This window comes from Cupressus sempervirens, chromosome 4 (assembly GCF_028749045.1).
Source record: "Cupressus sempervirens isolate cs-2001-9-10 chromosome 4, ASM2874904v1, whole genome shotgun sequence".
Lineage (NCBI taxonomy): Eukaryota > Viridiplantae > Streptophyta > Pinopsida > Cupressales > Cupressaceae > Cupressus > Cupressus sempervirens.
Window position 1 is genome coordinate 308,989,821 of NC_143121.1, and position 16,524 is coordinate 309,006,344.

Consider the following 16,524-nt stretch of genomic DNA (forward strand, 5'->3'; position numbering starts at 1 on the left):
CACTCGTCTCAGTTAGCCATGAGTCCTTTATTAAGTCCGCTTTTGCTGCTATTGGTGTGTCTTCTGTCTTGTCTACAATAATGCTTTTCAATGGAGCCTTCTATTTTGTTTGAGACACTTGACCTATCTGGATATCTGGATGAAGGCTCTGTTTTCCTCTCTCTTTTTTTCTTGTTGATTATCTTAGAGCTTAGCTTTGGAAATTTTTCCTTGAGGTCCGAGTTGAGGGGTAGGACCTCAGCTCTGTTATTGTGTGTAATATCAGATTTTAATATATCGATGATATTCCCTTTGTAAGCTTGAAAGCTTATAACGTAAGAAGCTTTCTTGGAAATAATTTTCTTTTGAAACTCCGAAGGGTGATTAATATTTAGATTAATGAGAATTTTTATACTGTTGCAGCTAAAAAAAGAAGCATCAATTGCAATAACTTTTCCTATTGCAGAGCCTATCTCATAAATAATATCAACATCACATAGCTCTGGAGGAAGAGATAACATGGAAAACCATAATGGGATCATACAATCCACCCTTTTTATTTGGAAATTAGGAAACCAATCAACAAAATTGACACAATAACCTTTAAAGAAACATATAAAAACAACAAGAAATTCATTTTTGATCGATTCTTCTTCACAATTTAAAAAAAAAGTGTTTTCATAGTGGTGGAAAATACTTACCTAATCCTGGTAGTTACCTGATAGCCATTCCATTAGGGGATGGATATCTTTAGAAGGGCCAGTCCATATTGCAAATACCCCTTTTGATTGACATTCAAACCAAGAATTTTTGACATCATCAATGGTGATATGAATAGGTTTATCACAGGGTTTTGACCACGGCGATGCTGGAAAATAATTAGGAATTGGGGAGTGGGTATTATGGATATACCATCTATGCGGGGGTATGTAAGATGGGGGAGAAGCTTGATTTAAATCAGATTCAAAATTTGGAAGGCTAAGAGGATGAGAGGAGTTCCTCAAGGAGGGCTCAGATACGAATTTCTTTGGAAGCACATATTTAGTCATATTGAATACCTTGATCTATTTATCTAGCTGATCTACTGTAAAGATTGGCAATTGGGGGCGATTTCCATAGTGGTCTTTGCAATCAACAGGGGCTTTCGCTTTGATTTTGACTATTTGAAGCCCTCCTTCTTGACGAAGGTTGATAGGTTTCATTTTTGGTTTATTCAGTACCGTGAATCTGTTGGCCGTGGGGATATCAAACCTAGCATCTTTATTACCATATTTTATGTTATGCATTTTGCTTCGGTTCACAGGAGAGCTTCCTTGTCTTACTACTTTAACAGCGTGAAATTTCCTAGGTTGTCTCCTTTTTTCCCTATGCCCTCGATTTGGGCCTAAATAGATAACTAAATTTTTTTCATTCGGCATATTCATAGGTAGAGCAGAAGTTTTATTTAATAATTGCACTAAATAATACCTTTTTTACCCTTATACTAAAAAGATATAAATCAAAGACTTTAATGATTTTCATCCCATAGATTTTTTCAATACTCTCCATGAATGATTGAGGACACCCTTTTGGCAATGTCCTCAAGAATTTTTAAGCCATTGAAGAGAATTTACATGTTCTTAGTTGTGCTTGAAGTAGATTTCAATTAACAATGAACATTTTTGCCTCATCAATTATGAATATATAATGTTTGTGTCTGTGATTTCAAGTAGTAATCTCAAGCTAGCAACATTATTCAAAGTAAGAAAAGTGGGTCTTCCCATATTCATGGAAACTTTTGGTACTAATATTGATAATTATTATTAAACTAAGATTGAAGAGAAATTAGATGTGCATGATGATGAATCTGATCAATTTCTACAAGATATGATTGTTAATTTCATGCTAGCAAGTAGTGATACTTCTTCCACTTCTCTGGCATGGTTCTTTTAGGTGCTCTTATATCATCAAATAGTTGAACAACACATTCACTATGAGATTACAAAGATCTTAGCAAAATTAAATGATATTGATGAATTTGATAGCTGGGTTATTTTTAGCTACAAAGAATTGAGAGAAATACAATATCTTCATGCAACTTTGTGTGAGTGTTTGTGCTTATGTCTTCCTATTCTCATCGATTCTAGAGCTTCCCTCCAAGATGATGTATTACCAGATGATCAATTTGTTGGAAAAGGGCAGTTTTTTTAGTTTAAAATACTTACATTAAGATGAAAATGATGAGAAGTATGTCAATTGTAGAGTATTACAAAATACATACCCATAAAATGAATTAGACCCATTATAAGAAGATAGAAAAGGAATCAAATATAGTAGAAGAGTAAACAATCCATATTTGTAGAAGCAATAATGAGTAGAGGGGTAAACAACTAGCAAAGATCTATGCAAAGGTGACAATGGCAAAATATCTCGTGTTGTAAAATGAGCACCAAACCAATTACTAAATAGATCAAATGAGTGGACATGGAATTTTTTTTTTTTTAATAATTTGGAATGCTCATTTTTGGAATATGGAATCAAAATAGGTATTTGGAAAATTCCACCTATTTAGATGGAAGACCAAATCATAATTTTGTGGGGCAAATTAGGATACCGTTTTCTAATTTTTCTAATTTTCATTCTCATTTAGCGGATCAAAACAATGGATTTGATAGTTTTTAAAATTCCATATTCAATTTTTTTCTCTAATCCACAACCAAATGAGTTCTAATGGAGAAAAAGTAAGATCAATACAACAGTGTCAGTTATGAGAATATTATTAAAGGAATAAAGATCACTAGTGACCTAGATCCAAAAGTAGACCATTTGTTTGTTGATGACACTATTATCTATGAACAAAGTACTGCAAAGGAGGAAAAGACATAAAACATAATATTAATTCAATACATTAGTGCATCAAGTCAATATATTAACCTTGAGAAGCTATAAATAATAGAGAATCAACACAATAATGATGAGACAATCTTCATTCAACATGTGAGGCATAATGCCTACCTAGTTGTAGACATATACATTCAATTTTCAATCTACAAGATTAAGTGTTTGAGCTTATAGAGCCAAATTTTAATATTTTCCTTATATCTAATTTCATTATACTTTTTATAATCTTCGATCTCTAATTATATATCCAAAAAGACCATATTCCAAATTGTTAGAAATTTATTACAAATTATAGGCCTTACCCCAAAGGAGAATTCAGCAACCATACAAACAAGAAAATAAACTTTTGTATCTAAAAGGAAGATAAACTTCTACACATGACTTAAATATGGTGCTTTGATATCCCCTTTTCTCTTTACCTTAATGGAAGGAGCATCAATAAGATCAATAAAATAGTGCCAATTATGAGAATACTATTAAAGGAATAAGGATCACTAGTGACCTAGATCTAAAAATAGACCATTAGTTTGTTGATGAAACTATTCTCTATGGAAAATGTACCACAAAGGATGAAAAATCATATTAAAAAAACTAATACAATACAGTAGTGCATCAAGTAAAGAGACTAACCTTGAAAAACTAGAAATCTTCTTCATTAATACCCCTCCTAATCTAGAGCAGTATATTTGTCCAACTTTAAATTTCAAAATAGGAAGTTTACCTTGTAAAAATTTGGGTCTTCCATTAGAAAAAGGGGCTCATTTTGAAAAAAACATGGGATCAAATAATAGAAAATGTCATAAAATTAGATTCTTGGAAATGAAAATGACTCTCTTTTATAGGTAGAGAAATGATGGTATAATCTATCCTTTCAACATATCGTATTTATACCTTATCTTGAACTTATCTCCCAAGAAAAGTAGGGACATGTTATCAATAGATTCATTAGGAATTTTTTTGGTAGGACATTGGGGAAAAGAAAAAAAATTCCCTTTTGGCTTGGGACAAGGTATTTCGACCAAAAGATGAGGGAGGTGTAGGGTTCAGGGAAATCAACATATAAGGATAAGCTTTAGAAAATAAATTAGTAGAATGTATATAAATTCACTCCTCAAGCAGGAAAAGATCCTAATAAATAAATATCCTAGAAATAATGATCTAATTAGCATATTCAAGGACAATTCCCTTGCTAGAGGATCAAGAATTTTGAACTTCATGATGAATTATAGACCCCTTGTCCAAGATAGACTAACATGCAACTTGGGGATGAGGGAAGAATCTAACACAAGGTAGTAGGATATAAATTTCACCTCTTAACTACCATCACTAAAAGTTACACATTAAATCCAATCAAACCGCAAGAAGTTATAGATAATCAATGCAATAATAATGAGACAATCTTCATTCAACATGTGAGGCTAAGGCCGACTTAGTTTTAGACACATACATTCAATTTATAATCTACAAAATCAAGTGTTGGAGCATACAAAGCCAAATATTAGTATTTTCATTCTATTTAATTTCATTATTCTTTTTATAATATTGGATCTCTAATTATATAGCCAACAACACCACAATCCTTCCTGTTAGACAATTAATTACAAATGACAGGTCTTAGTGAAAGGAGAATTTAGTGACCATACAAAAAAAAAAAAAAAACTTATGCATAGAAAAGGATATGTCCACACATAATCCAAGAAGAGAATATGAAGTAATGGAAACACCATGATGCCAAATAAATCCTTGTTGATGCAACATCTACATGTTACTCAAGCTACAAGGGCATCAACATGTATAGAAAAAAAGAAGTCTAACTCCCATCAATAATGAAATTGGATTATGTGATGTTGGACATAAGATTAATGGTAGGTAACGGTAGGTATTCAAAGAGAGAGCATGAACAACAATGACCATTCTTTTAAAAAAAAGACAAGAACAATAAAAGAAAATCATTTAGGTTGATACAAGGTTTCCAAAGTACCAAAATGCTCTTGCATTAGAAGCTCTCATCTAGAAAGACACATGGTGTGGATATACTGCTTTGGAAAAGGATGATGAACAAGCAAATTAAGGTTGATAGTTCAAGCTACATCAAAGAAAAGGGTTATAGATTATGTGACCATTGAGGATGGATGAAAATATTGGAAATAGGAGGATTTTATGGACATGAATATCCCACCTAAGGAAGTAGAAAATTTAAAAGGAACCTTATAAAACAAGAAATTAAATTTAAATTTTGGTAGGTAAAAATTGGTGTGGGATGGAATCAAGATCGGGGAATCAAACTTGAAGGGGGTGTATAAATTCGTCAACTCTCTTTGGATGAGCATAAATGATTCCCTCCCTAAAACATTATGTTGGAATAAAAATTATTTTCCTATAGTAGGATTTTTTTCATGGTTAGTTTTAAATAGGAGAGCCCTCACCTCTAAAGGATTTAATAAGATGGTCCAAGTAGATTTCTTTTATGTAAAAATGAGGAAAAAATCATTGACTATGTTTATTTGCATTGGCCTTATTCAAATCAATGTTGAAAATGGCTCTATTCATAATAGGGGTGGGTATCAACATTTCCTAGAACTACAATGGATATGCAACATGCTTCACTCCTCATTAGAAATGATAGTATTACTTTATTTATGGATATCTACACCTTCCATGGTCCTAATGGAATTTTAGAAGGAACACAATTGAAAGAAAAAATCAAAATAAGAAGAGCATGGTAGTAAAACCTCTAATTAGTATTGAGACTTCAACCATTGAACTTACAAAAAATCATAATATAATTTTAAAAAGGAAGTCTATAATATCTCATTGGGATGATAAAATAAGAGGCAAGTGGATAGGTCTAAAACTACCTCCCTTTGTATGAATAGACATGAAACTTCAAAAAAGCAAGAAAGATATGTGACAATGAAAAAAACTCAAAGAGAGATGGTTTAAACTCAAATTTGATAGAGATTCAAGATGGAATCCAAGAAAAGAATGCATTTTTTATAGTATCCATAACTTAGAAGGCAAGGAGATAGAAAAGTTAGCAAGATATATATAAACTAATAATTGGGTGGAGTAAACAATTTTAGTTGAAGGAATAAAATTTAGTAAAACTCTTGGTTGGAAAAAGGTAGAGATTGATGGAGATTCTAAAATTATAATAAATTCAAAAAGGAAATGATATCTCACTAAATTAGAGGATGGTCTTGATTTTATCTATAGTCCTCTCACTATGTAAGACTTTGAAAAGATCACAATCAGTCATATATACTAGGAGGGCAATCAAAGAATGAATGAATTTTCTAATATAGTTATAGAAGAATGTAAGCCATAAGAAGTTTAAATTTAAATATAGATACTCCATTTGAATTAGGGATGGCTTAATTTTTATAAATTTCAACCATAGTTTATATCTCATTATTGTGGAAAAGATTTTGGGGTCTTTCTTTAGCCTTTACTGACTACCTACATTTTGTATGAAAAGATAATATGATTGTATAGATATATTCATCATGGAATATGGTATGGGATCCTAGGAAAATGAGTTTGAGGTGATTTTGGAGGATTTGGGAATCATCTAGTTTAGACTCAGTGGAAATTCAGAATGACAAGGAGCCTCTTTCCCCCCATTTTATGCTAGTAGAGTAACTTAAGTTTATTATTTATGTATTCTTATGTAACTAAGTCATAAATCCACCGTTTGGTGTAAAAAAATAATAATCATGTTGCTTAACAATGTTATCTCAGTTAAGGAATGACTACTTCACACTATTAGATGTTTATATTTTTGTTTAAGAAAAAACTTTTATTGCATTATATTTCATTTGTATGCCTTTTTCATATTCATGTTTTCTGAATTTTTAGAGCTTTATCCTTAACATAAGTGCAAGACATAGTTCTTAGATTATATAGAGATCCTAATCAAAGAAATAAGAAGGGAAGGCAAGGAATGATCCACAACGAAGGTAGAAAATCGAACTTGGGAATATAAGATTATTATTTAAATATATCTATGTACTTTATGATGTATCATGGCTTAGGCCATTTATCCATCAAAAAAAAAAAAAAAAAAACTAAGATGTATAAAAAAATACAAAAAGATTTATAAGAAAACATAAAACTAACTGAGATATATTAGTGAATAAATAATTTATAGTTAAAAAAAATTAAGAAAGGAAGAATGTTGCATACCTACTATGCAAAATTATTGAAAGAGGTCAAAACTATTGACTAGATGTTTATGCAATCAAAGGATGTCACTAGGTTCATTCTAAGTCCTACAATAAATAAAGAAATTAAAACTAAGATGGTGAAAATGAGGCTTACTGATATAATTTTTAAAAATCTTGATAGAGGATGTTCACTTGAACACCCCCCATTTGTGTGATCACCCCTACATGGGGTGTTCACATAGAGATGGGAATATCCATGAAAGCATACCATGCAAAGGGCTTCACATGAACCTTCAAGGAGTCTTCATGCAAACACACCGCTTTTTGTGAAGGAGGATAAAATATGATTTCTCCTTAATGCCAAAATTCCTTCATAGGAAAAGATGGGAACTACTCTTATGAGCTCACCCAGCCTCGAAGGAAAGCCCTATCATCTGCCCCAAAACCAAATCTTAGCTCAAAAACTAAGGGATAATTTTATTAGTCAACTTGTCCCCATCAACAAGTCAAAATATTAAGTTTGTCTACATAAACTAAACTTATAATTTTCTAGTATGTCTTGTCTTAAATGTGATAATATGTAAGGGGATAAAAATTTAGTTTTTTGGAATCAAGTATAACATCCATTTGAACCCCAATATCACAAAAATGGGGTGCAATGGGTAATATAGATTCCAATTACGAGTTTTAATTTTAAACCATGATATACCTAGGATTAGGGGGCTACATGATGACACTCTTATATATGTATCTTATGGTTTCCTTTTATTCATAACCTCTTGAAACATCTACTATCTTGAATATCATTAATATTCACCTAAGTGGTTTCCCTATATTATTATTTTTATTTTGTGTTCCTTTGTATGAAATATTATTTTTTGTGGGATCTTAAGTTATCTCCATCAATATGATAGTGGACCTTAGGGTCAAATATGGTTGATTGGAAAATAGTTTACCCATCAATTATATTTTTGAGAGTTTGATCAAGAGATAGGACGGTTGTATATCCTCTTCTCTGTAGTTTTCTTTTCATGTGGCTATATTTCTATTTTTTATTATTATATCCTTCATATTTATTAAATTTATGTGTTCAAGTAATATGGTAATCTCCTTGATAAGATCAATGTAAAAGGATTATGTAAATGAATTTCAATGATTTCTTGTAGTTTGTAAATGTAGCATGAATCTCTAATTACATGTGACAAAATGGAAGAAATAAATAAATATGTTTGACCTTGAAATATTCATGTGAATATCATGATCATTATTGAAATGAGTTTATTTATAGTGTAAGTTTTTTCATAGTTTAATGGTTTCCAAAACGTCTTAGTTGTGCACGTATGTGTTATTGGTAGTGACATAGAAGAACCTAAGAGGATCTTGGTATTTGATTATTTTTTAGTTTATATTTTTGAAGTAATGATATATATATTTTAATTAGATCCCATATCATGCATTTACAAGATTAATATTAGCTATAATGTTTTATTCAAGAAATTGGTTTCTATTTCATTAGAGTTGTGTCATCCTCTAAGGTACCTTAAGTGACCATTATAAGACAACCCCCTTATTTTAAATAGCACGTAATACAACATCATCTAAATTATACATGCATTCTAATTTTATAATTCAATTAAAAGAGTGAAAATAGTTTCATCAAGGCATTGAAGGTAAGAAGCAATTTCTACTAGATCTCAAGCATTTATAATGACATCCATGATTGAATTTTCCTCAATTCAAGCCAAAAAATTAACTAGTTCAAAAGGAGTATTTATATGGTATAAATATTCTATTAATGCAATATAATTCATATCTATAATTTCAAAGATACAACACACTTTCATTTTAATTGAATGCCACATATATTTAATGGTTGATTCCAAAATTAAGATTTGACCTAGGGGCATACCCTAGTGCTTTTAAATTATTACATTTCTTTTAAATACTTAACATATTTTATACATACGTTCTTGATACATTTGTTACTAGGAGTTCATCCATCCTTAACATAAAAATTGTCTAATCTAGATTAGCCTACAAAAGTTCTACATTCACAACCACTATAAACTTGATTTGATAGTTATAAATTTTTATAATTTAGTTAAGATACTATGTAATCTTCTAGAAGATATTTAATTTTTCTAATTAACCATTTTCTTGTTAGAATAGTTGAAAATTGGAAAACTCCATACTTGCTAAAAATATAGAATTAATATCTAAAAATATGAGATTAAGAAATCTAAAATTTGTTTTGAAATAAATTGAGATTAGTACCATTAAAGGCTTAATCTATTATTTATGATTTATTACATTCAACTTACTTAACATATTCCTAATTGAAATGAGAATATAGTCTAAATCTAAATATGATAAAATGATAAGAAATGCTACAGGAAAATATCACAAAATTGAAAATCCTTAAAGACTCATAACATATAGACGCTTGTCCTCCAATACAGCTCTAACCACCAAAATAAAGAAACATACAAATGAGTAGAAAAAATGGCCAAGCTAAGTAGGAGAGATAGATCCCCCAAAGAAAAAAATAAAAAAGAAACAACGGAAGGCAAGAAAGAAACCAAAAAAACTAAAATCACAAAAGTAAAACAAAAGGAAGGGAAAGAGCATAAAAAAACCAGCCCTATTCTAAACAAGGCAATAGAGATAGAGAGAAAGCCAAGGCAGGAAACCAAACACACCCAAAATGTAGAACGATAGATAAGAAGAAACCTAAAGAAAGGAAGCAAAGAAAGAGAAGAAAACCACTAAGGAATATAAAATTGACAAACATATTTAAATTGATTTATTAGAAACAATGCTATATTAAATTGATAAACATGAGGGAAACAATGTACTCATAGGACCAATTATGGGAAAAATTTATATAATAGTTAAAATATTACATAAGTGTCTATATAGAGGGATAAATATGAATAATCTCTAACTAAAGGGTCAAAAGAAGGACCAGAGTTCTAGTGTTCCAAAGGGGAGGAAAATGCCAAAAGTGGAGAATACTAAATAAAGCTAGTCGAAATTAAACCATAAGAACTTCTTAGATCCACAAAATATTGAGAGTTTTGATAATATGCTATATTATGCAATACATCATTATATTTATAATATAAATATTTGGCTTAGCCCAAGGAGAGCACCATATAAAATGACCAAAAATAATCTATAACATAGGGGAAGGAGAAATAAGAGCCCACTTGACAAAATAGGGTAAATGGTTAGAAACAAACACTGCAATAATCTTAAAATAGGGGAAGGATGCAAAGCCTATATCGAAATAGTATCCTTAACATGAAAAGCATTATCATAGAATCCTTGGAAACCTACAAAGGTGCTAGACCAAAAACCAACATCATACATTTAGGGTTGAACATCCTCCTCTTTCCTTCAACATACCATAATGATATCTATTTCTCTGTCCATATTGTTTTCCTTTGAGCCTAGAGGGAAAAAATAAGCCCAAAGTTGTTTATTAGTTTTCAACATATTGGGTAGAATGAATTCCAACTTGTCAAGATCATTGAAGGAGACATCTAGATCAATGTAAGCTTCAAACATTTGTAGAAAATTGACTAGCCACTCCTTTCTCTGATCCTCTCTAAGCCCTCTCCAATGGAGTAGGAATTTAATGCAAGAATCCATCTTTGGCCAAGTTGAAAAGAACTGAATATTGTGCCTAATATAAACAGATGACCTTTTAGCCACATTGACATGCCTGAAACTACCCGATGAGTTTTCCATATAAAATTTTGGAAACAGAACCTTCTTATTTTGGTATAAGTAGAGCACTACTTTTTCTAGACCTTCTAGCCAGGTTGGGTAAAATACATCATAGTAGAGCCAGATGTTCTCCCTACTATCTATGTTTTCCCTAGCTAGATACCCTATAAAGAAACTCATTACTGAACTATTGGTGTGCTAAGTAAAATCATAGTTAAACACCTTTTCACCAATAGCCTAAGAAATCACAAACTTAGAATCATCATCAATAGGATTGAGGATCATGTTCCATCGTTCAGGTTTAACAGACCCCCAGAAATCCATAGTCAGGTAACTTCTATTGAATGAAAAAGTGAAATGGAAAACTCTATCTAGACTCAAACAAAACTAAGAAAAGGATAAAAAACCAGCACAGAAGACTAAAGAGGCCCGAATAAGGAAGCTGCGAAAAAGTAGAAGGCTCTAGAATCAAATTATCAGGAAGGACTAGATACACCTCCTAATAAACAATCATGACTAGACGTGTTAAGAGGTATTAATAGTTCATTATTATCATGCCTCTAGCTCATTAAATATTTACACTATACAAAATGTGAGAACCTAAAAATGATTAGTCATAAATAAAATTAGAAGAAAGCTCTTTTTGATATTTACCACCCAACGTGGAATTCTCCTACACCATGTGTTTAACTAAGGTGAAAACTCCCAAATGTATCAATCAAAAACTACTAATGCATTACCCTAAGTATCTTAAGTAAGTGTAATTAGTGAATATTTAATTAAACCAACACCCCTCCTCCCCACCCACCCTTAAGTGTAACTTAAATTCACAATGCAAGATGGGTCCTGACTACTAGGCCATTTTAGGTACCCATGTATAATATGCTATGCAATACATGAAATGTAATCTCTCATAAAGTGGAGGAAGAGAGAAAATTTCATGGGAAAAACCCTCCTCCAAAAAGAGAGATGAAAACAAGATGCATTGATGGATGGAGTACTCAAGAGCCTACAAAAAATTGCATACATCATGTAAATACAAAGAATGATCCCCCCATAGGAAGAAAATAAGGAGACATGATATCCCCTACATAATAAAGAAACTCCAATATGAATGAAGAGTACATGCAAACAAGAAATAATCCAATGCCAGCAAGAAACATGTCTCTCCTTAGAAAGAGATAAATACATCAAATGATGGAGAAGCCACTCCATGTGAAAAGTGAGGAAGGAGGAAGAAGGTCTCCATGTATGCATCTTTGAAGACCGAATAGGTATCTCCAAGCTCAAAGTTTCTATCACACCATCAAGCTGACCTATAAGATGTGAAAAAACAAGAGAACATGAAGAGTTGGGAAATCCAATCTCCAAAGAAGGTGAAGAAGTATCTCGAAGAGAAACTCCATCAGATGTATTAATCAAATCTGCATTATGAAACTCATTTGAAAGAGCATCTAGGAATTCATCCCACGCTACAAGAACTGAAGCATAAAGATCATCCTACTGAATAGTAGATCTCATGTCTAAAGAAGCAGGAGGTGGAAGAGTAGGAAGTTCAACACTTGTCTCAAGAACAAAATGGTTCAAGTGTCCAATTTTCTCCTCACATGAATTATTCATCCTTGATTAAGGGTTAGGTACATCATGAATATCATCATTAGTATCAACAAAATGTATATAAGAATACAAGTGCAATGTATGATCAACAACTCCCATAGCTATGACATCTCTAGTCCCTATGTCCCTAATATAGACATAATCAGGAGTGAACTCAACAATTTTACCTTTTTCTTGATGAGTAATTTGGTAAATGGAAAGGATATTAGTGGTCAAGGATGGTACACAAAGAACATCATTATATGTACCCTCTACCAGGGTAAAAGCACAAACCCATGTCACCTTTTATAAAGGAGAAGTGATATCAGAATTTAAAATCTCCAAATTTAACAAAATAAAAGTGGCATTTGTGCTTAGAATTTGAAGATGATGTAAAGTAATGAAATGTGTAAAATTGGATGAAGTTTATGTCTATAATTTTTTTTTTTTAAATTGAGTGAAAATTTTATTTATTTTTGAATTTTTAAAGTGTATTTTTTAATTTTTTAAAAATACTAAAAATATAGAGTTTTTTTCCTGTCAAACAAATATATGCAAATATTCATATTTTGGTTTGATTTTGGAATATTTTAGAATTAACATGTATACCTGGTACACCGAAAAAGAAAAATTGAAATTCAGCTAATATTTTTGAAGTTATAATTGGTCAAAGTCAAAGTTATCAGAAATAGACAATTTTTTTCTCCTGCCAAACCTTTTCCATTAAATCTACATATTTTTTTTTTTAAATTACATATTCTTTAAGAAGACTCTCTCCTCTAGTACACCATAAAAAAAAAGAAAAAGAAATCACATGATTTACTATTTTTTTCTTATTTTTGAATAGACATCTTCCTGAATCTTAAGATACCTACTTGTAATATTTTTAAATTATAACATATTATTCATAATCAAAACTTTTAAAAAATTATACAATCATAATCGTGACTCTGAGAACTACAAAAGTATATTTTTAGTTTTAAAAAATACTTCAATTTAGTAGGTCAAATTGGCCTTCAAAGTGAGATCTTTACAGAAGTTATAATTTTTGCTTGTTTGGCTGCCACATAGACTGTTTCGACCGTAATTGTTTCGACCGGAACTGTTTTGGCCGAAACAATTCTGGCCAAAACACCTATCGGCCGAATAAACTGCTAGCGGTTAATGTGACTATTTGATATAAAAAATTATTGTTTTTCCTTTTTTAAAAAAATTAAATATACAGGGACAGTGAAAATTAGAAGAATATTTTCAAAAAATAATTAATTTTGAAGCAATTTTCAACAACTGTTCTGCGGATTTAATCAATATTGCAAAGGAATCGAATATTTTGAAGGTGTTTTTTTTCTCTTCTAATTATTTTTATTTTTATGTATTATATATTGAACCATTAGCTGATATTTAGTGAAATCTAATTTTTTTTTTTCTATAGATTGAAATATTCAATGGGTAGGAAAAGGAAAAGATCAAGGAAATATGATAGAAAAAGAGATGACGAAATGAAAGGCCATACAAAACATGCTCAAAACCAACCTACTGAAATTCCTGAACACGATGAGATTCATGAAGAAAATGAAAGTAATGAAGAGGAAGAAATTGGTAGTTCTATTGACAGAGACAAATTAGAAAGCATAAAAAATTTGATGGATTTGGAGGAAGAACTACTTTTTAACCAAATTCCATCTAAAGATATGATAAATGATAACACTATCAGAAAGCATTGTCAGAACATGTGGGATGAATATTTCAAGGATAAAAGTATATTTGGACAAGCACAATTATTTTTCAAGTTATTTAGGAGAAAAGATATGAGACCTGTTTTAGAGTTGTTGGGTGTTGATAACAGGAAAAGCCATGCCCATAATATTAATAAAACAATAGTTGAACATTTGCAAAATGCTTATAACAAAATTGACAACACAACTCGAGGAGGTGATTTGAGTAATGCACGTAGAGCATTGATGACTACTATATCTAGTATAAAAATGACACATAGAAAATAGGTACGTGCAATTTCTCATGTACTACATATATCTAGAAGAACTATCTAGAGATACATCAAGAGAAGAAATATGCTAGATGATAACATTGAGAATAACTGGGTGAATATTTGTAGAGTTCCTCAAAAAGACAAGATTTCTAAAGAAGTAAAAAGACAAGTTATTGAATTTTGGACCACACATTCTCGTGTTTCTCCCAACAGGCATGATACTATAAAAATTAAAGATCAAGAAATAGGGGCCAAAATTGAACATCCAAAACATTTCATAGATATAACTCAAAGTGAACTTTTTGAAGCATTCAAACAAGAATTTTCAAATGTCAAAATATGTCAGAGAATGTTTGAGAGTTTACATCCTTCCTTTGTATGCATAAATAAGATGCGAGAAACTTGTTGTTGTAGAAACCATGTTGAATTTGGTCTACACTTGCAATCATTTAAAAAAGTTATGGCAATACTTGATCCTAATTTGGTCATCCCTAGTAGTACAACACAATTTGTGAGGTCCATATTATGTGATAAATTAGAAGATTCAGATGAATTCAAAGTGCAATGCATCAAAAATCAGTGTGAAGATTGTGCAGATTTACACAAATTTTTTGAAATTATGCAAGTTGAGAATATTAATGAATCCATACCAGTTTCATGGATGAGATATGAATATGAGACATACCAAAATAATAGAGGGGATGAATCTAGAAAAATTGTATTCAAGGAGAGTGAATTGCATTATGATGAGTTCATGGCCAAGTTCTGTCCATTGATATATCCACATATCCAACATTTTCATGGTGCACGATGGCAAGCTAAACAGTTTCGTAATTCCAAAAATTGTTTTTCACCTGGTTGTATACTTTCAGTTGTAGATTTTTCTGAGAATTATATATTTGCACCTCATACAAAGCTCCAAAGACAATATTATCATTCTGAACAAGTTGCAATATTTGTGCAAGTGACCTATAGACATGCACAATTTGAGGTGGATCAGATAGAAAGATTGGATGAAAATGAAAGCATCATCATCAAAGAGATTCATTTCTATATTAGTGATGATAGAGTTCATGACAGGAGTTATGTGGCTCATTGTTTTGCAATGTTCTCTGAAGACCTCAGAAATCGTGGAATAAATGTTTCAGAGCACTGGATTTCGTTTGATGGATGTGCAAGTTAGTATACACAAAATAGTTACACATTTATTTAACTTTATTTTAACTTATATTTATTTGGACATGTCTATTTCTATTTGATATATGTACATGGATAATTGTAGATACTTATCATGTTTCATGTTAACAGGACAATTCAAATCTGCAAAAGCATTTAATTGGTTAGCAATGCAACATGCTAGAACCAATGTTAGGTTTTTATGGATTTTTTTTGAAAGTGGACATGGAAAAGGGGAGCATGATGGAGCAGGAGCATGTATAAAACGTGTGCTTCGACAACATGAACTTGCAGGTAAATATATGCATTTTTAAAATGTACATGTTTAATACTCTAATAGCATATATTTTAAATTTTATATATACATGCATATTGTATGTACATATAGGGAATAGGATAGAGAGCACAAATCAAATTGTTGAATGGTGCAAAGTTTATTTTGCTACTCGAGATACTGAATACAATAAGCGTTACTTTTGGGAGGTGAAAGGTGAACTAAGTTTTATTTATTTTTAATGTACTTTTCAATTCCAGTTGAGTTTTAAATTAAATATTTATTTTGAAATATGAAAATTATTTTTTGTATTTGTAACAGATATAGATCGATCTAATCCTTACAATTGTCAAACGATTCCTGGAATTAGAAGTTTACATCAAGTGATGAATACAAGAAACCATAAACCTCCAGTAATTAAAGTAAGAGAGAAAACATGTTTTTGTGATGACTGCATTAAGGACAATGTAGTGAGTGCATGTGAAAATATTGGGAATGGATATGTTTCACATTGGAATTTGAAGGAGATAGTTAGAAAGCCTCCTTTTGAAGATGTTGACATTGACATTGACATTCATGATCCTGTATATTCAGCTGATTATGAGCGCATTTCTAATTCAGTTATGGAAGGTTTGTGTACATATATACATATATATAAATTAATATACATGTATATTTGTTTTAAAATTAATTTATATTTATCTTTTTATATACATGCATGAGATATTTTT

At 30.9% G+C, this 16,524-nt stretch overlaps 1 protein-coding gene across 1 annotated transcript in view; it reads left to right on the forward strand.

Moving 5' to 3' along the window:
- The window catches only part of LOC149561243 (cysteine proteinase COT44-like), a 31,835-nt gene extending 18,324 nt beyond the window's left edge, over window positions 1-13,511 (forward strand). The window contains exon 5 of the mRNA XM_089827785.1: window positions 13,425-13,511. Coding sequence (XP_089683911.1) covers window positions 13,425-13,511 — 87 coding nt within the window. The remainder of the gene's footprint in view (window positions 1-13,424) is intronic.
- Window positions 13,512-16,524: the final 3,013 nt, after the last annotated feature.